The 25,094-nt window shown below is 39.9% G+C and overlaps 1 protein-coding gene and 1 long non-coding RNA gene across 2 annotated transcripts in view; one reads left to right on the top strand and one right to left on the bottom strand.

Moving 5' to 3' along the window:
- Positions 1–25,094, top strand: part of LOC144222393 (uncharacterized) — a 54,239-nt gene that overhangs the window by 7,788 nt on the left and 21,357 nt on the right. The window contains exon 2 of the long non-coding RNA XR_013332395.1: positions 17,965–19,152. This is a non-coding gene — a long non-coding RNA (uncharacterized LOC144222393). The remainder of the gene's footprint in view (positions 1–17,964; positions 19,153–25,094) is intronic.
- On the bottom strand, positions 746–19,140 carry KLHL31 (kelch like family member 31). The gene is made up of 3 exons (XM_077752878.1): positions 19,115–19,140; positions 3,297–4,501; positions 746–1,572 (listed from the first exon to the last, which is right to left on the bottom strand). Exons 2-3 carry the CDS (start codon positions 4,466–4,468, stop codon positions 840–842), a joined length of 1,905 nt encoding a protein of 634 aa, XP_077609004.1. The 5' UTR covers positions 4,469–4,501; positions 19,115–19,140; the 3' UTR covers positions 746–839.

Below are 25,094 nucleotides of genomic sequence, written 5' to 3'. Positions count from 1 at the left end.
TATTTAGTGTTCTTCTTGGGGCTTACATGAGGGTTAAGGTTGCATCGCTGTGTATTTTTTAGAGTCAGAGTAAGGCTCCCATGATACTTGCAGTTTCTTTAATAGGGGACAAAGGTTAAAGCACAAATACTTCTAGGAGAAGCAACAAAATGATCTAAATTTACACCATCAACTAAACGATTAGTAGTTCTCTTCTTTGAGAGCAGTGTTTTCTTGATTGCAAATACCCTGGCGACTGAGGCACAGAGGAAGAAGAGAACAAGGGATAAACCAATGTGAGGTATCAATGTGAGGGTCCCAGGGAGGAACCCCTGTTACTTTCCAGTCAAACTTTGTCCTAAGCTTTATGACTTTGTCCTGAGATGCCTTTCAATATTCTTTACCCAGTGTTGTGTAGAAAAAGAAACGGCACTTAAACACAGAATTAAGTCTTTATGGATATGGATGGATTTCCATTTGAAAATAAAAACTTATAAATGAATTCTTTTAACTCCCTAAAGGAAAAGAAGAGAGAGGACGATAAACTTTTGTACTTGAAATTGCTTACTCGCATAAGCTTCCCGCGTACTAAAGTGTAAAAGAAAATTCTGAGATGTGGGTGCAACCGCTACTCATGAAGGGAAAACGCTGGGGTGGAAGAGTGCCTGCAGNAAAAAAAAAAAAAAAAAAAAAAAGAAATAGAGGTAGATTAAGACATACCCAGAATTTAAAACCACCAAGACCTATGCCTCGGTATGGCCGAAGAGACAATCATTGTAGTAAAGGTTATATATTTTCCTTTCCGCTAACTCAGAGTTTGCCCACGAATGCCTATTTGTTCTTCCCGCATCTACCTGGGTTCAGATACTGACTGGCACGGAGGACACCGAGCTGGCTCGGGATTCCCGGGTCACGCTGTTGGGCATCGAGAGGGTGCAGCAGGACACGCCCACGGTGGCCTCGGGCAGCTCGTCGTCCTCCGTCCACTCGTTGAGCTCCGGGCTGAAGCACTGGATGCACTTCTTGTACTTCTTCTCGCCCTCGTTCCAGCCCCCCACCAGGTAGGCGCGGCCGTGCAGCGCCGAGGCGCCCGCCGTGCTCACGCCCACCAGCAGCGGCGCCGCGTAGCTCCACTGGCCGGCGGCGGGGCTGTAGCACTCCACGGTCAGCACGTCCACGCGCTCGCCGCGCGCCCCCAGCTGGCTGCCCCCCATCACGTACACCCTGTCGCCCAGCGTGACCGCGCAGTGCCAGCCCCGCGGCGTGCTCAGGCCCGGCAGCTCCTGCCAGCAGTCGCCGGTGGGGTCGTACGCGCACACGGAGCGCGAGTACGCGCTGCCGATGTAGCCGCCGGTCACCAGCACCCGGCCGTCGACGACCGCGCTGGCGTGGCAGCAGCGCGCCACCTCCAGGGGCGCCTTCAGCTGCCACTGATTGGTGGAGGGCACGTAGCACTCCAGCGAGGCCAGGCTGCCTTCGGGATTGCGGCCGCCCACGGCGTAAAGGAGCCCGTTGAACACGCTCAGGCTGAAGTGCGTGCGCTTCTGGTTCATGCTGGCCAGGTGGATCCAGGTGTTGAAGCGGGGGTCGTATCTGAAAATGGCAGAGGAAGTGTGACAGCCTTGTTGGCGGCGGCCGGGGAACCCACGGGACTCCACAAAGCACAGCGTGGAAATGTTGACACTCTTCCTGCAAGGAGGCTTTCCTACCCGCACCTGGAGGCTGGTGTTCCTCTCTCAGCCAGTAAGAGAGCGTGACACTTGGAAAAGGCCGGGCATTGGTGACTCCTCCTACACCCGTTTATAAAACTCCGCTGCCACTTGGAGAAGTCCCCACAGAGACCAACCTTCCAGTCCCTCTTCCTCCATATTCAAATATCCACCATGGGGAGGATTTATGAGACGTGCATGTGGGGGAGGCGGTGGAAACTGGCTATTTGTGGCAAGCAGAAAGGGAACACGGCCACATTAATGTCACTTCCACATACCTTCAGACACCAGCCATCCCTCGCTCATTCTCACTGCTTAAGATAGGAGTTGGCTACTTGGAATTCTCCATCTCTCACCAACACCTTCTCATTCATACACCTGTCCTGGCCACTGCAACAGTAAAGCTAAGTCACTCCACCAAGTCTTCCTTCATCTGTTTAGAATGAGATCAATGGAACTCATATCCAAAAGCATCAACAGGGGCTTAACTTTTGATACCTCTCTATTTTCTAGCACCTCTGCACAGAGAAGATTTTTTTTTTTAGGTTAGAGGTATATTTTTACAGTGTTCTATATTATAGTTATTATACCATAGGCATTGAAATCAATACAGCAAAAGCAGTGACTGGAATACTAGCAAGAATTACCAGCAGGAGGAAAATAAGCAGTCATAGAAAACCTATTTCAACTATTTACATAGTTCCAAAGTATTGTAAACACAGACTCTCTCCATTAGTTTGATGTTCCTTCATTTTTGTCCCATTTAACCTCCAAATCAAAGCGTAACCACTTATAAAGGACAAAAATCCGTTAATTGTTTGGATTCATTTAAATGACGCACAGACTTACAATGAAATAATAAAGACTATTTTTCATGATATGTTGTATAAATTTTCAGATCTTGCTCATTAATTAGTTGTTTGACTTTGTACTTGTATCATGATATAAGCATGACTTTCTGACATTTCAAATATATGGAAGTTGCTTTTATTATAAATATACAAAAATAACATGGCGTTTGAATACCATTTTCTGAAGGCTCTATTATACTTTTACTATTTCTACATGCATCAAAAATGTAGAAAATTTCTAAGGTATTCACTGTTCATATAAATATTTAGAATTAATTGCCTGTCACATTTTTAATGATCTCATTGTACCTGCTAATTATAAATCTGACAGTCATCAGTACAGTCACTTAAAAGAAATTTCGTGTTATTGTGATCTTTCTTACCACCTAGTGTTAAAAACTATGTTTGTACTCAGTTTCTTTTTAGAAAAACAGTGTATTAGGAAGGGCACCTTACTATAAATGAGAAAATGTGAATTACTACTTAGTAGTGGTGTAACTTCTCTGGGTATCAGATTTCTCACATGTACAACCAGAATAACCACATCTTCCCAGCTCATCTCATAGGCTTATTCAGAAATCTGGGGTGCACTATCTATATATGCACGTACTTTATGCAATGTGAACTGTTATGTGCATGTAATGTGGGATTATCATTATTGATTTACTGAGCCAATGAACTAACCGAACAGACATGACTAATTTACTTCTTGTCTTATAAGATTAGACCATTTCAGTTCCTAATAAAGATCAAATACCTGCAGAAATTGCTGACTGCATGCTTGGCTTGATTTCTCGCATCATTCTGGTCTTCGCCACCGGCCACATAAAGAAATCCGTCCATCACAGCCACACACTGATTAAAACTCTTGGCTGGCATTTCTGTGAGCTTGCTCCATCCATTTTCAGGGTCTCTGTACAAGATGTCTCTACTAAGGGATTTCTCAGTGAGGCCTGGACGTCCCCCAACAGTGACAAGGACTCGACAGCCCCCGCGGATTCTCGTGCGCCTAGACTGCAATGTGTTTTGATGATATGGAAGTAGGTGGTAGTTCATAGCATCTACAAGAAGTTTGTGACAGTCAGCATCTTGCATCATTCTTGGTACAGACTGAACATAATTGACCAGGTCTTGTGCAGAGATGGTACCAAAGCGAATATTGCTCAAAAGATCTGCAGCATATTTCACTCTCTTTTGGTCAAATTCTAACCATTTCATTGCAATCTGGAATGCTACTATTTCAGAAGGCAACTGTAAGTCATCATCTATGAGAAGTTCATTAATTTGCTCAAATGTAAGTTTCAAAAACTGATCTGATTCTGCAAATTCAAGGAAGTTATCCCGGATAAATTTCTGGGTTGCTGCTTTTGCATTTTTCAAAGAGTATGTTTCAGCAATGTTAGCAACGTACATGCAATTCTCAACACTCATCTCCCGTATCAGAAAATCACTGCACATCTTTACAAGGGTGTGGATCTGAAGATAAACAGCAGCAGAAACAATGCTTCCTATTGTATACAAGGAGAGAGTCAGCTTTCCAGTGTAGGCATATGTGATCACAGTAGCCAGGCCCAGTGGTGAGACATCATTGAGATCCACCCTTTGGGTAGATGGGTCTTTTTTTAGGATGTTGTAAAAGTATTCACTGCATGAAGCCATCACTGACTTGTGAACATCAAAAGATTTGGTTTTGGTGCCAATGACTAAGTCGCAAAGGAAGTTCTCCTGCCTCATTCTGCTTAAGCCTTCTAAGAGGTTGGGGCCGTAAGAAGCGTCTGATAGCTCAGAAGAAATGCAGGTAAGTCCATTGCCTCCCTCTAGGAGCCCATTCAAAGCATTTAATTTGTTTAGGGGGCTATCTTCTACGATTATGGTCAACTCATTGATATCTCCTTTGTTCTTTTTTACAGTCTTCTTTTTGGGGGCCATGTTGGCAAACACACTGTCACAGGCAAGATCTTGCTACAAAAAAAAAAAAAAAGGCATGGTTTTATTTCAACTGTGCATTGAGCTTTGAAATGCTACATTGAGAAACTTCTTTTTCAAAATAGTTTTTTAATGGCATAATGTAGATTAAACCTCAAAAATGGACTTAAAGACTTACACTAAACTAGATGCACATTTAAAAATGTTTTATTCATTTCTGAGAGAGAGACAGCATGAGCAGGGGAGGGTCAGAGAGAGAGGGAGACACAGAATCTGAAACAGGCTCCAGGCTCTGAGCTGTTAGCACAGAGTCCGATGTGGAGCTCGAACCCACAAACCATGAGATCATGACCCGAGCCAAAGTTGGATGCTTAACCGATTGAGCCACCCAGGCGCCCCTAGATGCACATTTTATGGACAGTTTGCTTCAGCATCAAGAACCCAAGACAATTCTAGAAAGATTTTTATATTATCAAATGAGACTTCTCAATACCTATAGTGCCAAGTAATTTTATATAGCATAAATGACCAAATATTCTCTGTTCTAACTGTATAGTAATTATAGAATAATAATTAAACACCACTTGAAGGGCTTAGTTTACTCTTATGAAAAAGTGAATTATAACTACTCTGAAGTTTTCCTCAATAAAATACTAAAATTCAGGAATCCATGTGAAATGTATATATGTTAGAATAAATGTGGAATTTAAAAATCAGTGGGTAACGACTTGTAATGATACATTAGTTCAATTAATTTCTACTCTATGTAGTCATGAAAATAACTTCCAGATGGATGAAATCCCTAAGTCACATTCACACACACACACACACACACACTACAAAAACTAGAACAAAGTAGGTGTTGTTTTCTTTTTGTTTTTTAATTTTAGCTTAGGAAAGGCCTTTGTAAGCGTAATCCCAAATCCAGAAGCCATAGGGGAAGAGACAGAAATATCTGAATACAAAAAAAAAGAGAAAACTATAAAACAACACCAACTATTTAAAAGATAAGCAATTGATATTTTAAAAATGTTTGTAACTTTTTTTTTCAATGTTTATTTATTTTCGGAGAGAGAGAAAGAGAGCTCACACGAGTCAGCAAGAGGCAGAGAGAGAGAGAGAACCCCAAGTGGGCTCGATCTCACGAACTGTGAGATCATGACCTGAACCAAAATAAAGAATTGGATGCTCAAGCTCTGAGCCCGCCAGGCGCACCCCACCTTTTTAAAAATTGTAGCATTCTTGACAGATAAGAAGTTAACTGACATGATAGTTAAAGAACTCCAACAGTTAACAAAAACATAATCCAATTAAAAATTATCAAAGACTGTGCCTAGCTAACTGGATTGTTCACAAAAAATAAAATACAAATAGTTGATAAATATATTTTTAAAAGCTAAACTAATTATAATCAGGGAAATGTCAACTGAAATACAGAAATCATTTTTATTTATTTTTCTGTGGACACATTTTGCTTATCAGATGGTTAAAATATTTTTTAATATTCATAATATCAGATACTGGTGTGGTGCTCTCCATACATTATTGATGGGAGTATGATTGATACAGCCTTTGATGCTAAATCTAGGAATGTGCCTCATAGAGTATTATCCTCATAAAGATATATTTATATGGCTAGTATCCATTTTCTGTTATCAATGTTATAAATATTTGAGCCAGTTTTTAAACCTGTATGAAGTGACTTTGAACCTGTAAGGTGATTTAAGCTTTAGTATTAAACAGATCTGAAATATATTAAGATTAACAAATACATGCCTTAGCCCTTAAAACATCATTGCTTAAACTGTTTTAGACTTTTTCAAAATAGTGAGCACAGTCACTAGAAGATGTTATACTTTTCAATGGATTTATTTATAGGATGGTAATATTCACTTTTTGTAAGATTACTGTGTTTTTTTAAATTTAATTTTTAAGATTGCAACATCAGTATGTATAAATTCAACAACTCAGTTTGGTATATATAAGCTTGGATAATTGGATAAGCTTATACAAACTTGTATTTGCATATTTTTGAGCAGGGGCGAAAGTCCTTTTTTGTAAGGCATGGATTTCTTTGGTGCAAATACACTCATTGTGGCTGCTTTTAAGCTATCCACTGCTTAACAACCAGCTTATCAAATTCCTGAAAATGTAGCAATTGGCTCTCAGGCACCAGTAAGAGTCAGCTCCAGCCTACCACGATATGAGAACTTACATCAAAACACATTTATGCTATATTATTCAGCAATTTGTTTTTTTCACCTAGCAGTAACTTAAGTACTTCCTTCCATGTCAGTACACACATACATTCACATCATTCTCATAGTTTCAGAAAATCCCATACTAAAGAGGTATAAAACTTATGCAATTATTCTACTACTGATGGACATTTGGGTATTCAGGCATTTCATAGTATTTTGAAGTGTGTGTGTGTGTGTGTGTGTGTGTGTGTGTGTGTGTGTGTCTTTTAGGTCTCACTGTTGAATTCATCCTGAAGGGTAAAACTTGGCTTTGACCCTTCTTGAAAGGCCTTCAATTTAATTACTGGAATATATGTTAAAAATTCCATAACCTTTTTATTTTGTTTGTCCTTATTTCTTTGTAGAAGAATCATGGCAAGTACGTGGGAAACATATCTCTCAAACAGATCTATCTCTGCCAGGGCCTTTTGTCTTCCTCATTAAGTTCAGATTGTCATATTCAAATTTATATTTGTTTATAAGATGGCAGCACGTGTGTCCTGCTTCATTCTTTCTTGCAAGCAAGCCAGATGCGTCCTGACCTTGTGAAATTGATTTTCAAGCCCCCATCAATTTAGTCTTCAAATGCCTTTGACTTAGGTAGTTAGTGTCCTCTTGATGGATTTTTCTGGGAAAATGTAAAAATTTTGTTCAGCAAGTACTTATCAGACACCTACTGCTGTGTGGGCAGCACTGTGCTGAGAGTGATAGAGTAATACAATATGTAATTTATGTTAGACAGACAAGGCATGACAAGTATAAAATGGTAACAAGTAACTAGGTAAGCACAGCAGAATAATTCTTTTTTTCGACATCAGTTTCTCCTATCTGGAGTAGAAGCACCAATGTGTCTTTGGAAAAAGCCTGGTCTATTTTCTTGGAAGAGGCCTTTGGACAATTTTTTGTTCATATAGATGTTGGACTCATAATTACTCACTATTTTGGAGGAAATCCTGATTTTAAAGTGTAATATCAATGTTTTAGACTGAAAAGTTAAATATTCTATTCATCTATGATTAAATGATTACAGGAGTCCCCATTTCATATGTGGTTTTGCTTTCCTCCATTTCGGTTACCCATGGTCAGCTGTGGTCAGGAGGCAGATGACGAATTCTGACATTATCAGAAGGCCAAGAGTAGCCTAACCGCTACGTCACAACGCCTATGTAATTCATCTCACTTCATCTCATCACGTAGGCATTTTATCATCTCACCATCATAAGAAGAAGAGTGAATAAGGTACAGTAAGATATTTTGAGGGAGAAAGCACATAGCTCGGATTATAGTATGTTGGTATAGTTATTCTATTTTATTATTAATTATTGTTGTTAATGTCTTACTGTGCCTAATTTACAAAATAAACTTTATCCTAGGTATGTATGTATAGAAAAAACATAGTATATACATAAGCTTCAGTGCTATTTGCAGCTTTAGGCTTCACCGGGGGTCTTGGAAAGTATCCCCTGTGGATAAGGGGCCACTACTGTATTCATTGGTAGCATATAGGGTGATATTTAAGATACTCAACAACTGATAGAACAGAGTACCTACTAAATAGTATGGAGTCACAGGCCACAGTTCTGGAGCTGAGTTCCAGAGGCTTCCCTGGATACTGTGTAAGTCTTCAGTTGCTGGATAATAGTGGGGCCCAGGGGCTCCGTGGAGAAGGCTGGAGGAGTGGGAGGGATCAGGGGGAGGTCAGGGCAGCAACTATCTGTCCACTCATTTGGCTATTTACCAGATCTGTACAGAAGGATCTCACTATTTTAACAACTGGTATACTGTAGTGTATCATTCTTGTGTCAGGGATGGGGTATAATTACGAGGTTTCTGAAGAAAAGAGAGAACCTAGCTTCAATAACACAGCAATATGATGGGGCTCTGGAGACAAAGGGCCAGCAGGGAATTCCAAAGGAAAGGGTGACTAGTGGGCTCTAGGAGCAATAATATATGATTTCCAGTTTTTAATCTTCCTTTTCTACATTGTTATTCGCCTATATCACACTTAATTGAGGAATATCAAGTATTCTTTTCTTTTAATGTTTATTTATTTTTGAGACAGAGAGAGACAGAGCACAAGCTGGGGAGGGGCAGAGGGAGAGAGAGACACAGAATCTGAAAAAGGCTCCAGGCTCTGAGCTGTCAGCACACAGCGCAATGCAGGGCTCGAACCCATGAACCGTGAGATCATGACCTGAGCTGGAGTCGGATGCTTGCTTAACCGACTAAGCCACCCAGGCGCCCCAAGTATTCTTAATAAAGTCTGATAAATTGCTGATTAGCTCCCTCTCTGCCTATAGGAATATCATTTGGTATCATTGTGAAGACCTTAGCCTCTGAAGAAGGACTGCTTGAGTTTGAGAAGCAGCTCTGGGGAGGAGGGTGGGGGGCCATGTATTGGAGGCGTGGGGAAAGAAGTTGGGGAAACTATCAAGCGACTGTATGGAATATACAAAGCAGAATGAGGGTGCTTGGGTGGCTCAGTCCATTAAGCATCCAGCTCTTGATTTCTGCTCAGGTCATGATCTCACAGCTCCTGGGTTTGAGCCACGTGTTGGGCTCCATGCGCTGTGTGCGGACAGAGCTTGCTTGGGCTTCTCTGTCTCCCTCTCTCTCTCTGCCCCTCCCTTGCTCATGCTCTCTCAGAGATTCAAAATTAATAAATTAACTTTAAAAAAAAAGCAGGATGATTTTGTAGAGGAGTCAAGAGTTGGAAAAAAGAAATAGCATAGGATGAGTTCCCCTACTCTCGCAAAGTTTTGTGGTGTATTTTTGTGGGTGGTTTAGTTTTGTTTTGTCTTTTGGTGGCTTTTCCCCTAAGAGTAGTCTGCAATTGGCACTTCACAGGACAGCTACACCTCCAACAGAAAGTATCGCTGCATCAAAGAAACAGAGGACAGAGTTTGTGGCAATCGCATCCAGTGGAAAGTGAGCTTGGAATTCTGGGGAAAAAGAAATCCCAAAAGGAGAACTAAATGGAAACTTAGATCTTCAGGAAGGAATGAAGAGTGTCAGAAATGATAAATGTCTCGATGCATATAAAAGACTTTTTTTTCCCTTTAAACTTCTTTAAAATTCATACAACTCTTCAAAGCAAAATTGATAACATTGTCTTGTGGGGTTTCTAATATTTCTAGATGTAGTGCATACAACAATTATAGCATAAAGGGTGGGGTGATGGTAAATAAATCTATATGATTGCAAGGTTACTCTATTTTATGTGAAATGGTAAATATTAACTTCTGCAGCCTGTGAGAATTTAACTTTGTATATTGTAATTTCTAGAGCAGTACTGTCCAATAGAAATATAATATGAGTCACATATGCAACTAAAAAAAAATTCCATTAGTGGGGTGCCTGGGTGGCTCAGTCAGTTAAGCATCCGACTTCGGCTCAGGTCATGATCTTACGGTTGGTGGGTTCGAGCCCCGCGTCGGGCTCTGTGCTGACAGCTCAGAGCCTGCAGCCTGTTTCAGATTCTGTCTGTCTGTCTGTCTCTCTCTCTCTCTCTGACCCTCCCCTGCTCACGCTCTCTCTCTCTCTCTCTCTCTCTCAGAAATAAATAAAAAGCATTAAAAAATTTTTTAAAAATTCCAGTAGTGACATTAAAATGTTGAAAAGAAACAAGCGAAATTAATTTAATAATATAGTTTCTTCAACCATATACATACAAAATATTATCATTTCACTATGGAATTGGTATAAAATTATTAATGTGATATTTTACATCCTTTTTTCACCCCAAGTCTTCAAAATGCAAGGTGTATTTTATACAGCTCATTTTGGACTAGCTACACTTCAAGTGTTTAGTGACTACGTGTGACTGATGACCATGGTATTGGACAGCAGAACCCTAGAACAACCACTTAAAGAATGCAAAGTAAGGGGGACCTGGGTGGCTCAGTTGGTTAAGTGTCCAACTTTTGCTCAGGTCATGATCTCATGGTTTGTGAATTTGAGCCCTGCATCGGGTTCCCTACTGTCAACATGAAGCCCATTTCAGATCCTCTGCCCCCATTTCCCTGCCCCTACCCTGGTTGTACTCTCTCTCTCAAAAATAAATAAAAATATTAAAAATAATGCAAAGTATGCTGAAAGATCAATGGATAAATTTAAATGGAATTCAGAAGAGAGCAGGAAAGTTGGAGCAGAGGAACAAAAATTAGAGGGGACAAACCACCCTAAGTAATTTAATGGCAAGCCTAAATCAAATTATATTACTAATTATATTATGTGTTAATGGGTGAAACAATATAATTAAAAGGCACACATTTTCAGAATGGATAAGAAAAGCAAAAGCAAGACCCAAATATATGCCTCTACCAGAGACTCACTATAAATATAAAGACACAGATAGGTAAAAAAAAAAAAAAAATAGATACAAAAAGTTATATATAGAAATAGCAGGCATAAGAAGACTGGAGTGGCTATGTTAATATCAGGTGGAATACATTTAAAAGAAACAATTACCATTGATAAAGAGGGAATTCTATGATGATAAGAAGGTCAAATCAGCGTGAGGATATAACAAATATAAACTTATATGTGCAAATGACATGCCTTCAAAATTATGTGAAACAAAATAAGTGACAGGATTAAAGGGAGAAATAGGCAATTCTCAATTATACTTGAAAGTGTTAATAACTCTCAGACACTAACAGAACTTCTAGACAAAGAAATCAGTAAATGTATAGATTACCTGAACAACATTATTAATCACCTTGACTTAACTGATATTTCTAGAACATTACACCCAACAACTGCAGAAAACAAATTCTCCTCAGGTGCACATGGTACTCTCACCAAGACAGATCAGACCCTATGCTGGACCACATAGGTTTTTGTTTTCACCACAAAACATGTCTCAGTAAATTTAAAATACTGAAGCCATACGGAGTATGTTTTCTGATCATACTGCAATTAAATTTAGAAATTAGTAACAATAATCTATCTCGAAAGACCATTATTTGGAAATTAAACAGTATACTTCTAAATAATCCATGAGTCAAAGAAGGAATCACAAGAGAAATTAGATAATATTTCAAACTAAATGATAATGAAATGTGACATAAATACAGCTCTGCTACTAATCTGAAGTAAGACTCACCACAGATTACCTAACCTCTTAGAGTCTCCACTGATTTGTCTTTAAAGTGAAGATATTAACAGTGCCTGCCTGCAGGGTTGCAAATGAAAACTTAATGAGAAATTAATGCAAATACAGCACGTAGCAGAGTCTCTAGCAAAAAGCGAGTGTTGAAAAAAATGTCAATCATTTTCATGAAAATAAACAACCTTGTGTTCTGTGTCTTTGGGAATAGGAAAGGAACTTGTTTAAGCCTTGAGGTGGAGTGAGTCAGAGAAAAATGGCACATTATGGGAAAGCAATCATGAGGAGCAGGCAGCAAGAGAGGACAGGCATACACAGTGACCCAGAATGAGAAATGGCAGACAGCAACCCAGGGGCAGTGAGGTGTTTCTAGAACATATGAACATTTCTAAGAATTTTTTAAAACACTAGGGAGAGAACTGGAATTTGTGCAATTACACAGTATGAGGAACAGATTATTTTTATTTTGGTACGAATGATAAAGGTAACCCTAGAAATTTGGAAAACTTGGGACACTTGGTTATAGGTTATGTAGCAACACAGAATTACATGAAACAGATTGAATCTATAAACCTGGACTTAAGGATTCAAATGAAAGTGTTATTTTGGTGAAGTGGTGTTGGGATGGCAGGGTTTGCAGATAATAGGTCTTGCTGGTGCTGGTACCAAACCGAGGGTTTTTAAGAGGAGTGGGTGCATGGGGGAGAAGGTCATTAGAAGTAGAGGAAATGCCTTATGCTGAAGCTGGGAGGCATGACTCAGCATGTGCAGGCTCATGGCTGAGTCCTGAGGGAGAAGCTGGGCAGGGAGATCAGGCCAATGCATAAAGGTCGTTGGATGCTGGGAAGGGCTCGAACTCAATAAATTAGTATGTGATCAAGAAGGATTAAGAAATCTCCTTAAGAGGTCCTAGTGAAATCCGTAGAAATTCTTCTAGGCCTTCCTTCTCTTATCTCCTGTTGCCACTTTCTATTTCCTTTATATATAGATATAGATATAGATATACATATACATATACATATACATGTATAGATGTCTATCTAGATATATACGTACATGTATATGTACAGTTGACTCTTGAACTATGTGGGTCTACTTACACCTAGGTTTTTTCAATAAATACATTGGAGGTTTTTTGGAGATTTGCAATAATTTAAAAAACTTACTGATGAACCACATAATCTAGAAATATTGAAAACATTAAGAAAAAGTCTGCTATGTCATGAATGCATAAAATGTATGTAGCTGCTAGTCTATTTTATCATTTGCTACCATAAAGTTTACACAAACCTATTATAAACAACTTAAAATGTATCAAAGCTTACACATACAAACACTTACAGGCCATGTGTGGCATCATTTGTAGTTGAGAGAAACATTAACAAACGTAAAGATGCAGAATTAAGTCATAACTGCATAAAATTAACTGTAGTCCATACAATACAACCGTGATCATTACATAGCACCCTCCTGTTGCTACTGCAGTGAGCTTAAGGGTTGCAAATATTCTCTTAATGGGCTGCGTGACCGTAATCACTTCTGTGTAAAGAATCTGTCTCTCCAGGACACAGCAAAATGTGATGTCTTATGGTCCTTGCAATTAGTGGTTAAGTTTCTGGGAGAGTCACAAGTTACACGCAGATTTCTGAGCATGCAGGGGATTGGCTCCCCTAATTCCCATGCTGTTCAAGGGTCAGCTGTTTATTACATATATATAATTTTACTCTTTTTTTTTTAATTTGTGTGTGAGAGAGAGAGAAACAGCATGAACAGGGGAGGGTCAGAGAGAGGGAGATACAGAATCCGAAGCAGGCTCCAGGCTCTGAGCTAGCTGTCAGCACAGAGCCTGATATGGGGCTTGAACCCATGAACCGTGAGATCATGACCCAAGCCGAAGTTGGACGCTTAACTGACTGAGCCACCCAGACGCCCCTAATTTTATTCTTTAAATGATATTTTACATAATATTAGTCAATTCATTTAACTCAATTTTAATATTATTAATATTTTAAAAAAGATTTTAGTTTTAAGTAATCTCTACATCGAACATGGGACTCAAAGCTACAAGCAAGAGTCGCATGTTCTACCAATTGAGGAAGCCAGGTGCCCTTATTAATTAGTATTTTATTTTATTTTGTTTTGTTTTATTTTGTTTTGTTTTAAAGACATGCTCTTTGTTGACATTTTTTAAATGTTTATTTATTTTTGAAAGAGAGAGAGACAGAGAGACAGAGCATAAGCGGGGGAAGGGCAGAGAGAGAGAGGGAGACACAATCCAAAACAGGCTCCAGGTTCTGAGCTGTCAGCACAGAGTCCAAGGAGGGCTTGAACTCATGAGCTGCGATATCATGACCTGAGCCGAAGTTGGATGCCTAACTGGCTGAGCCACCCAGGCATCCCTTAATTAATATTCTAAATAATATTTTAATATATACAGTTTTAAAATAAGAGAGGTCTTTTAGAGCCCTCAAAATCCAGGTAACCGGCTTCTTCAGCTCTCTCTAGGGGAGGTATAAGGAGAGAAGCAGTCAGGAGACCATAAAAGACTACTGAAACCAGAGTTTGCCTTCAACTTCCTAGTGGCCATATTTACCCAGACATGCTCACAAATTCAATCATTCTGTACTACACCTGTCGCTACATCCTTTTCCTAGGTGTGCACCTTGGAGGTGAGGCTGTACATCTACCTGGCCAGGTGTTCTGGGCCATGTTCTTCCAGTAAGTACACCACAGACACCTCAGAGGAGTCTGAGGGTCCATCACTGCTCTGACACTGGGCAAAGCGCTGATGATGTCCTCTAGGCTGCAGAGATGTTTAGAGACTCCTGTATCCTGACAAATGCTCTTCTACTGGGCCTGCCCCTCTAACTCTTATTGGCCTTGCATGGGGCTCTGGCCATAGCTTTTCTCAGTTTGAGTAGGACCATAGGCCAGTAAGAATGGTGAAGGCAGCTATTCAGGGTCCTGCTGCAGAGAAGACTAGCTTCCTCATGATGGCAGGTCAAAACCCAAGAGGCTCTGTTCTCATCAGGCAGACAGACAAGCCTCCAACATGCTCTACAGATCCCTCACACTGGGGCCTTTCCGGGGAGTACAGGCACAGGCATGTTACACCGGGCATACGTGTTAGCACACACGCACACATACACACTCACCATGTCACTTGACCGACCAACATTCTTCCACAACCACATTTAAGTAAAGAGTAAGGACAGCTTTAAAGGAAGCGAGTTGTAAAAGGGCAGCCTAAGGAGCAGATGTGTGAAGGTAGTGGCACAATGTAATCCACTTCCATTTACTCATTCAGTCGTGGCGCTGGGCTTCCAGGGTGATTGTACAAGGAACGATCAGAAAGAATTGAATATTTACAAAATATATCACTGAGTCACTAGGATATATGCAAACATGCATTCAAAACCAATTTGTGCCAGAACTGTCACTGTTTCTTCTACAATTATACAAATGTTCAATGTGTGCCCTGAGTCATACTGTAAGTGATGGCCAATGACGGTCACAATGACAGCCCTACAACATGGTTGTGAGGAATAGGTGTTTTGAAAATGAGTTGCATAGATAGGTTCTTACATACATAATCTAGAGTATAACCTAGAAATTAAGCAATAAATTTTAAAAGCATTCCATTTTCACTGATTCAATTATATATTAGCTCACAGTTGGATAAGGGTTTTAGTTACTGTTAATTTTTTAAAGCTTTTTTCTCTTTTTTTAACTGAGTGATGCCTTGTGATCAGCTGCTCAAGGATTGTCCAGTCTTCTTGGCAGGGCAATCACCATGGTTACCCTAGGCAGAGGTTAGGAAAGCTTTGACCAGGGTCATGGTCTGCATGGTGAGGAGCACAGCCTTGCTGAGATGCCCTAGGCTGGGAGAATTACAAGACTATTTCACTGTTTTTCTTAAAGCACAACAGGCTGATTCTTTCTCCCTACCGGGCGGGGCTCTAGGAAGCTGCAGGCCATCTCACCCCCACTACAGAATCAAAGAAAAGAAGAATGACACACGCTCCCTGAGACAGTTAGGACTTGCACTTTTCACACAGCCCCTACCATAGTAGGACTCGCTGGAAAGAGGAGCTGGTACAGTTACAACAGAAGAGGTTGTGTAATGGGATGAACAGCTATGTATAATGGGAGGCACTGCCAATCTTTTCCTATCCCTTCCTTTTTTGGGTGAAAGAAAGACTTTGCACAGGGTACAGAGGGTTACAGAAGGCTCGCTACACTTCCAAACTATCCCTTCATCTTGTGCAGAAGACCCAGAGAATTCTTTTTCTGGTGATGGACACCAAAGCCTACCTCCTTCCCTCTCCGCTCCATCGGGTATTACCCGGAGCAGCCTTGGGTCCCCTGGAAGGGCTGTCCATTAGAAACTAGGCAGAAGGGTAATAGAAATGCAATCCCACACTCTCCTCTCATTGTCCACCGTGGATCTTGGCTCTTATGTCATTTCTATTACGATAGTGTCATGTATTCAATGTCTGATGAACACATGACAACAGTCATGTAAGCCATCACATTTTTCATCATCTTTTGTATTTGCCAAAGTTAAGTACATTCATAATTAATTCCTAACTATAAAACACCAAACATAAATCTATATTATGTATTAAATGTAAACTGTTACCTCCATGTCTATTCAATATCATTATATAGCTAGCATTTAATAGAGAACTTACTGTGTGCTGAGCTCTGGGTTAAGTACTTTTCAGGACTTAAAAAAAAATTTAAGCATCACTGAAATCCTAAAAGATAGGGTATATTATGTTCATTTTACAAATGAAGAAATTAAGGTTTGGAGAGACTTTTAAAAAGTGTAAAGGTCACAGAAGTATGCAGTGTGCAGTGGCGCACAGATTCAAGCCCAGATTGAGTCCTAAACCCTCTCCCCCCACAATCACCTCCCTTAAACCCAGGGGAGGCTAAAATCTGTAGCAGGTTAAAAAGTTAGCTCTTTCTAGCATGAGAAGATACAGACTGAGTGAGGCAGAACCAAGGTTCTAAGATAAAAATTTGGATATAATGAACACGAAATGGAGTTATAAAAACTCCAAACACTGACATAAAGGAAATGCCTTTTTGAATGTAAAATAAAGTTGAGAAGTACTAGAGCCTGTGGATTTCTTAATCCTGTTATAGGTAGTAAAGATATAAAAGTCTAATCGGTTGGGTAAGCCAAAGATAGAAATAGGTTCAAGGAGACCCTACAGGAATTTGTTGATCAGAGAATAAAGCACTTCCTTTCATTAAGTCTTGGGATGAATATAAAATTATCAATTTTTGTTTAAAAACAAGTATTAATTCCATATGGTTTAATTTAGCTAGAGGGCTCTGCCTGGCTTTTATCTATAAAGGATACAGAAATCATACAGAGTTAACTGTAATTCCATTTACTGAGACTACATATAGGATGCAAAGAACCAGCACTAAAATGTTTGGTTTTGGTTTTGTTGAAATTTTAGAAAAACAGCTCTTTCTCTTCCCAGTCTTTTGTGTGTATAAGGGTTGGGGAATTGGTTGGAAATGTAAATATTCAGATTAATGTCTGTTTGGTTGTCACAGAGCCAGAAATTGGGTTTTGGTGTTCTTTTTGCTCTAACCATCTAACTGACCTATGGCAAAACCTCAACCGAGTAGGAATTCACTTCAATCATCCATTAAATGAGGAGATGTGTACCTTTCAGTTCTAACACTTTACAGAGAGTTAAGAATAAACAGCTGGCTTTTGCTGCCACAATTGTCAAAGTCTGGTCCTGTATCTTTTTCTTTCCTCAATACGATTTTTCAAAACCCTACAATCAATTTTATCAGATACAGATAAACCAACTGGGACAGGGGGTTGCCAGATCTAGCAACTAAAAATATGAGATGTCCAGTTAAATTTGAATTTCAGACAAACCTTGAGTCATATTTTAGAATAAGCATGTCCCCTGCAATATTTGGGACATACTTATAAAAAAAAACAAACCTGGTTTGTGGTTTATCCAAAATTCGAACGTAGTTTGGGTATCCTATATTTTATCCGGCAACCTTGCTCTGGGTTGGGTTTCAAGTGAGTCTATGGACTCCATGAAAATTTCTGGAATATTATAAAACATGTGATGCCTGTGTGTTTGTGTGTATTTTTTCTGTAGAGTGGGCCTAGATCTTTCATGAGGTTCTGAAGACCCATAACCATTGGGCTGAGAATTGCACAGACAAGAAACGGTCACATAGTTCTACTGTCTTCAAGGAGTGGGCAAGTCCCTGTGGAAGAACTACACTGTGTCCGGGCCTGACACAGCTTTCAAGTGAAAATCGTCTAGAACTAGCTATAGAAGAGAATTGTCACTTTATATTTAAGAACATTCTCTGTTCTGCTGCCTTCCACCCTTGCCTCCTCAGAGAGACTCCACATGGGGCAAGCTGAAAAGCCATGTGTGCTAAAGTGTCACTGTCACTCTGATGCCAGAATGAGCTGGGATCCCAGAATGTGTCCTTGCCAAAGGGGCGAATCAGCTGTGCCTTCTCTGTCCTGTCACATTCCTGTGCTGCATCTGTCGGAGCTCATCAGGACCGACTCCGGGAATAGAAACACTCCAGCCTCTGCTGCTTGCCATTTTAAGTTAAGTCCGACTCGAGGGGGGTTTTCCACTTTACCGTTTCATTTCTAACCCAAAACGTATGGTCAACATAGCCATATGTGGACACTGAGAACAAAAATTTGTTTTATGGTTCAATCAAAAATACTTTCTTTTAATGGGGGAGTTTCTATCTTGCCAGTAGGAATATTTCTGGGAATTCAAAGAGTTTATCTGACTTTTGTGCTACCAACTGGGTTGAAATGGACTGTATTTCATCTAAACGGTTCAGGTATGAAACGTTTACATGGTTCCTGATCAAAATGAAGAGGGAATTCTAAACTTTGTGAACCAAACCTAAGAATGTACTTTGTCCCTCCTTTCTGTATAAAATAGAGGAAGAAAAAAATACATTAGGCTTTAGAGATGTAAAATTATTAACAGAAACAACAAGCAATTTTACTGTTTAGAGGCATCTCTCTCATGCATTTCTATTACGAAGACATTCTCCTAATCTATGTCATTCCTTACATTTCAAGAAATGTTTTCTGGCTCCCAATTTCCCATTTGGCACAGGAGCAACGCGGCCCGTGGTAGACGGCAGTCAGTGAATAGCTCTGGATCCTGGAGCACGCGGTCCTGGCCACCCTCTCCCACCCACACACCCATACGCACCCTTGAATCTAGAAGACAGGAATTGGAGAGCGTGGCCCCAGGTCCTTACCCTCCTGTGTGAAGTGGCTTCAGGACAGACGTGTGATGGTGAGTTTTCAGCAGCAGGCTCCTCTTGGGAAGCAAGCTGTGGAGAAAGAGAGAGAGAAAGAGGAAGGGAGGGAGAAGGAAAATGCAGTGGGGAGCCACCGGCAGCCACCTGACAAAGTCCCAGCAGCGGCAATTTTTAGAGTGACCCTTAGCCGTCCAACCAAATGAGGCTCGGAGCCTGAGCTCCTCAGCCCTGGAGTAGGAGGGTAAGCCCCCCTCCCCCACTTCCCTCTTTGGCCTTCAACTCCCAGCCTCCTGGGGCTGAGGCGGGGCTCTGGTTGCTGGAGAGGGATTGGGTTTCTTGACCCGCTCAGTAGTTAAAAAAAAAAAAAAAAAAGTCAAGAGTCAGTCACCCTGGGAGTGAGGAAAGAAAATTAGGATATTTAATTGTTGGAAGCAGGGATGGTGGGGGCTGGGGAAGCATCTTTGGTAAGAAGAAGGGAAGGCTGTGAATCAAAACTTCGCTTCTAGAAAGGTAAATAGCCTGGTCACCTCAGGTCCTCCCCAAAGCCCAAGTTTATAAATAGGCTGTTCTTTAGATAGAGGAGCACATGTTTAGGAGGACAAGGTGCGTTCTTTGATACCTCACATGTGATATCGACATTATTAGAGTTATGGTATAGTTGAAGAGAGTGAGGTTTGAGACCAGTCCTTGACTCTCCAGTGATGCACAGGGAGGTCTGAGATGATTGCACACTCTGGCATACATGCAGGTGGAAAGATATCTACTTTGGCAGCACTTCATATGAAAAAAAAATCAGAGGATTACAATTGACCACGAGCTTTTAATAGACACTAAGAGTGTGAAATGGCTGCGAACCGTTAATGTGATATTAGGCTGCAATAATAGAGAACTAGATCAGGGAAAATTAATATTCTAAATTATTCTTCATTACTCAGGTGATGTGTAAGTAGGCATTGCTTTGCCCCTTGGCATACTGGAAAGGAGATGGCTGGAATGAAGAGAACTTCAGGAGCTGTACATATTGGGACTATCTGAAGCAAAGTTTCGAGAGAGGACTTGGGATAGATGAAACTTGTGTGTCAAGTGTTTTGGGGGTTGTTGTGCAACAAAGGGATTCAGTATAAATTCTTGCAACCTAACATGGCCAGCATTGGACCCAATGGGTGGAAAGTCCAGGAAACTATTAAAAATAAGGAAGGAAAATTCTGTTAACAACTGGGTTCTAATGATGAAAAAGGATCCTAATGATGAAAAGGATCCAGTTCTTTATGAGGGGAAGCGGTGAAGTAAAAGAAGTAGAAGGGACTCTGCTCTGGCTGGTGCTTGTACTAGATCATCTCTGATATCCTTCAAACTCTACGATTTTATGATTTCCATATGTGCTGGGGTTAGTTCTCACGTCACATCTCAGCTCACTGGTTAGAATCTTAGGTATCCCTTCTACTTAAATTCCATTCAGCTTTTTTTAGCAAGGGAAACTATTTTGATTTTTTTAAAAAAGTTTTTGTTTTCACCATAGATCTCTAGCTTTGAATGTGTCAGAAATAAATCAAAGAAGTTCTTTATTCTATGGTTGACATAAAGCTAATAGAGAACCACTTCCAAGTAATCCTTCTTGTTTCCACCTCCTTGATTCCAGTCAAGGGCCAGGGCATTCAACTCGCATCTTAGTAGAGTGATAAAAATCATCTTTATATCAGTATTTGTGACGACAATGATATGATTATGGAAAGGTCCTTCAAGAAGTAAGAAGGAGTGATCTGGGAATCTTGTTAAAAACCAGTTTTGATAAGGTAGGTCTGGGGTTGTTTTTCTAACAAGTTCATAGGTAATGCTGATATCACTGGTCCAAGGACCACAGTTTGAGTAGCAAGGATTTACAATGCTTTGGCTACTCAACATCTGAAGGAAAAGGGTTTGTTAAAAAGGAAATAGAAGCCATTATATCAGAACACATTCAATGTTCCAATACCAAATCTACCAGAAAGAAGTCCATAACCTTTCTTTCTTCGCCTTGTTAAACCCCTCTCCTGGTGCTTTGGGTTACAGACATAGCCATCTGTTCAGGAACCTTGCTGTATCAATTCTTCCCACTCTCCTGTTACCCCGCACCCCCATTTCTGCGGGCCAATTTCTACCTCTGTTTAATGGTAAGCTCTCAGTTTAGTCCCTATTTCCTCCAGATAATGCCATATTTCTCTTCTTCATAGGCAACCTTCTTGGATGTATTGTGTATATTTATAACTGTAGCCTTTATCATGTTGCTTCCCATTTTCTCCCCAGATCAATTCAACTAAGCTTTCCTGTTTGCCCTTCTACCAAAGTGCTAGTGGCAAAGTCATAAATAACCATGAGTCACTAGTTTTTTGGACATTTGCCAGAGCCTGACCTTTCTGAATTATTCCACACAGTTGACCAATCACTTCTACTAAAAATTCTTTTATCCTACTGGTTTTGTTCTTTTCTACAATTTCTTTCATCTTTTATTCTCATTTTCCTTTTCTTGAAGAACTTCTGTGCAACTCTTGGAGACTAAAATGCTTCAGATCTGTCCTAGACTCTCTTCCATCCTCAAAGCTGCATTTGTCAGATGAGCTCATATATCCTTAGATATCTCACAGGCTCCTTAAAATTCATTATTTCCAAGACTAAAGTCATCTTTTCCCTCAAAATATGTTCTTTCTACAATATTGCCTTTGGTAGTATACAAGTCATCGCTCATCTAGTTCTTTAAAGGGTGAACTTGGGATCATCATTTGCCTCTCCCTCATCACCCTGTACCCCTGTCTCCACATCTCATTATTCCCCGTGTCCTCTTATTACATATCTGTAATATCTTTCCCACTGCTACCATTATGGTCTGAGCTATCATCACCTCTCACTGGACCATTGTGAAATCCCCCAAAATGGCCTTCTTATGTCCACTCTTGCTTCTCTTCAATCTGTCCTTTACACAATGTAACCAAAGTGATATTTTCAAATCTGATCATGTAACTTCCCTGCAGAAAATTCAACAGCTTTCCATTTCCTCAGAATAAAGTCCCAAATCTTTCTCTGGCTTACATGGTCTTTTAGCCACCATATCCCTATTTTCCTCTACAATATCTTCATGCTCTAGCAAAGCCAGTCTTCTCCAAGTACCTCAAATATACCACCTCTCTCTCTGGCTTTAGGTCATCATACTTGCTCCCAAGGTGCCATCTATTTCCCTTTCTACTTCACAGTTCAGCAACCCCTCATTTGACTAGAAGTGCCATAAATAACAAAAGCTAGCACATCCTTACTCTGTACCAGGTAACTATGGTAGGTAGCTTCTACAATGGCCCCGAAATGATCTCTGCCTCCTGGGAGTCATAGCATTAAATAATCTCTTAACTTTCAGCAACTTACTTCTAAAGAATAGAATGCCTTAAAGTTGACGGGATATGATTTCTTTGACTATATTACAAGAGATTCCTATTTTCACCTTAAAAGGAGACTTTCCCCCTTCCTGTCTTTAATGAAGCTCAGTGTGACATCTGAAATACTCAGGCAAAGAACAACCAGCTAGGAAATGAAGCTCTTAGTCAAACATTCCCCTAAAGATGTAGATCCTGCCAATACCCCTGCATGAACTTACAAGTGGATCCTTCCTCAGCTGAGCCTTCAGATGAGACTCAACTTTGGTGAATATCCTGGATAAGCACCAGCAGGTGAGTAACACTGCCATGACCCCTAGCTAAAGCCATTAGCTTGGAGATCAAGCACTGTATGTTGGCCAAAGCTTGAGAGGGTGCTTCAGTTAAAATCAAGGAGGAGGAAACTACTAAGGACTAGTTTTTTCCTTCCATCACCCTTGTTTCTGGCACCAGGGATCCCCAGTGTGCACTGAAGTTGTATTTTTAACATGTCAAAATCTGTCAGTTCAAATGTGTTGTGCACAATTGTGTGTGGCCTTGACTGACACGAAGCTGCTCTGTGAATAGTCAACTAATGACAGTAATCAAACTGTGCAGTACTTTGTGCAGTGCTGTGATTTCATGAAACAAGGACCATAGGTAAGACCTGACCTACTGTGAGAATAATAAATGTATATTGTTTTAATCTGCTAATTTATGCACCAATAGGTAACTAATACAGTACGCTTCTATGTGTCTTTCATGGATATACTTACAGAATCCTCACAACATTTTTATCAGCTAAGATTCATGTTCTATAGATTAAAAAACTCAAGAACTCTTAACTTATCCTAGAGCACATGCTGGTAAGGGATGGAACCAAAATTTGGACCCACCTGGTCAGGCTCCATGGTCCATGCTTTTAACCACTTCATTTTGTACGAAGCAGTGACTATATCTGATTTGTGTATAACTGTGGTCCCAATAAACAACACAGCGTTGACACACACTAGTGCTAAATAAGTGGTTAATTGATTACATAATTTAGAAAAGATCTAAATGAGTGATGAATAAATTTTGGTTTTGTTCATGCAAAGTAAGTTTAGAAGAGTATTCTGAGTTGTAACTGAGTCTCAAAGGCTTTTTTCATTTTGTGGTATGCAGGCCTAGAATGAGCTACATGCTCATTGACTGAAAATTACAGGTGCATACCAGCAGCATTTTTCACAGAACTAGAACAAACAATCCTAAAATTTGTATGGAATCACAAAAGGCCCTAAATAGTCAAAGCAATTCTGGAAAAGAAAAACAAAGTTGCAGGGATCACAATCACAGATTTCTAGCTATATTACAAAGCTGTAGTCAACAAAATGGTATGGTATTGAGACAAAAATAGACACATAGATTGATGGAGCAGAAAGAATAGAAAGCCCAGAAAGAAACCCACAACTATATGGTCAGCTAATTTTCAACAAAGGAGGAAAGACTATACAATGGGGGAAAGACAGTCTCTTCAACAAATGGTGTTGGGAAAACTGTACAGCCACATGCAAAAGAATGAAACCAGACCACTTTCTTATACCATACTCAAAAATAAACTCAAAATGGATTAAAGACCTAAATGGGAAATCTGAAACCATAAAAATCCTAGTAGGGAGCACAGGCAGCAATTTATCTGACATTGGCCATAACAACATCTTTCTAGATATGTCTCCTGAGGCAAGAAGATAGAGGCAAAAATGAACTATTGAGACTACATCAAAATAAAAAGCTTTTGCAGAGTGCAGGAAACAAACAACAAAACTAAAAGGCAACCTACTGAATGGGAGAAGATATTTGCAGATGACATAACCAATGAAGGGTTAGCATTCAAAATATATAAAAAAAACCTGGTACAACTCAACACCCAAAAGGTGCACACACACACACACACACACACACACAGCATGGAATATTATCCAGTTATAAAAAAGAATAAAATTCTTCTCCTTGCAAACAACATGGATAGATCTAGAGAGTATACTACTAAGTGAAATAAGCCAGTCAAGAGAAACACAAGTGCCATATGAATTCATTCATGCATGGAATTTAAGAAACAAAACAAACAAATAAAGGGTAAAAAAAAAAAAAAGGGACAAACCAAAAAAACCTCCCCAAACCTAGTCTCTTAACCACAGAGAACATCAGACGGTTACCAGTGGGGACTTGGGTGGGGGATGGGTGAAATAGGTGAAGGGGATGAGACTAATATACGAAATTGCTGAATCACTATATTGTACACCTGAAACTAATACACTGTATGTTAACTATACTGGAATTAAAATAAAATAAGAAATATAGAGGTGCATTTCAGAGTGCAAAACAGTGTAATATAAGCATTCTGTAAACCACATGTGTAACTTTAAATTTTCTGAGAGTTGCTTTAGAAAATGGAAAAAGGGAACAGATGACATTAAATTTAATAATATATTTTGCTGAACTCAATATAATATTGTTTTAATGGACAATCAATATAAAATTATGAGATATTTTACATTCTAAGTAAATACCAAGTCTTCAAATCTCTTATACTTTCGGTACATTTAAAGTGCTGAAATTTG

This window comes from Crocuta crocuta, unplaced genomic scaffold, assembly GCF_008692635.1.
Source record: "Crocuta crocuta isolate KB4526 unplaced genomic scaffold, BGI_CrCroc_1.0 scaffold525, whole genome shotgun sequence".
Classification (NCBI taxonomy): domain Eukaryota; kingdom Metazoa; phylum Chordata; class Mammalia; order Carnivora; family Hyaenidae; genus Crocuta; species Crocuta crocuta.
The sequence above is the reverse complement of the archived record's forward strand: the minus strand, read 5'-3'. Positions and strand labels throughout refer to the sequence as shown.

What these genes read in the sequence shown, in the direction of transcription:
- KLHL31 (XM_077752878.1), bottom strand. Translation starts at nt 4,468, where the DNA reads ATGGCCCCCAAAAAGAAGACTGTAAAAAAGAACAAAGGAGATATCAAT. An exon ending in GCAGTCAGCAATTTCTGCAG is followed by an intron (nt 1,573 to 3,296) that starts GTATTTGATCTT and finishes TGCCATTTTCAG; the next exon opens with ATACGACCCCCGCTTCAACA.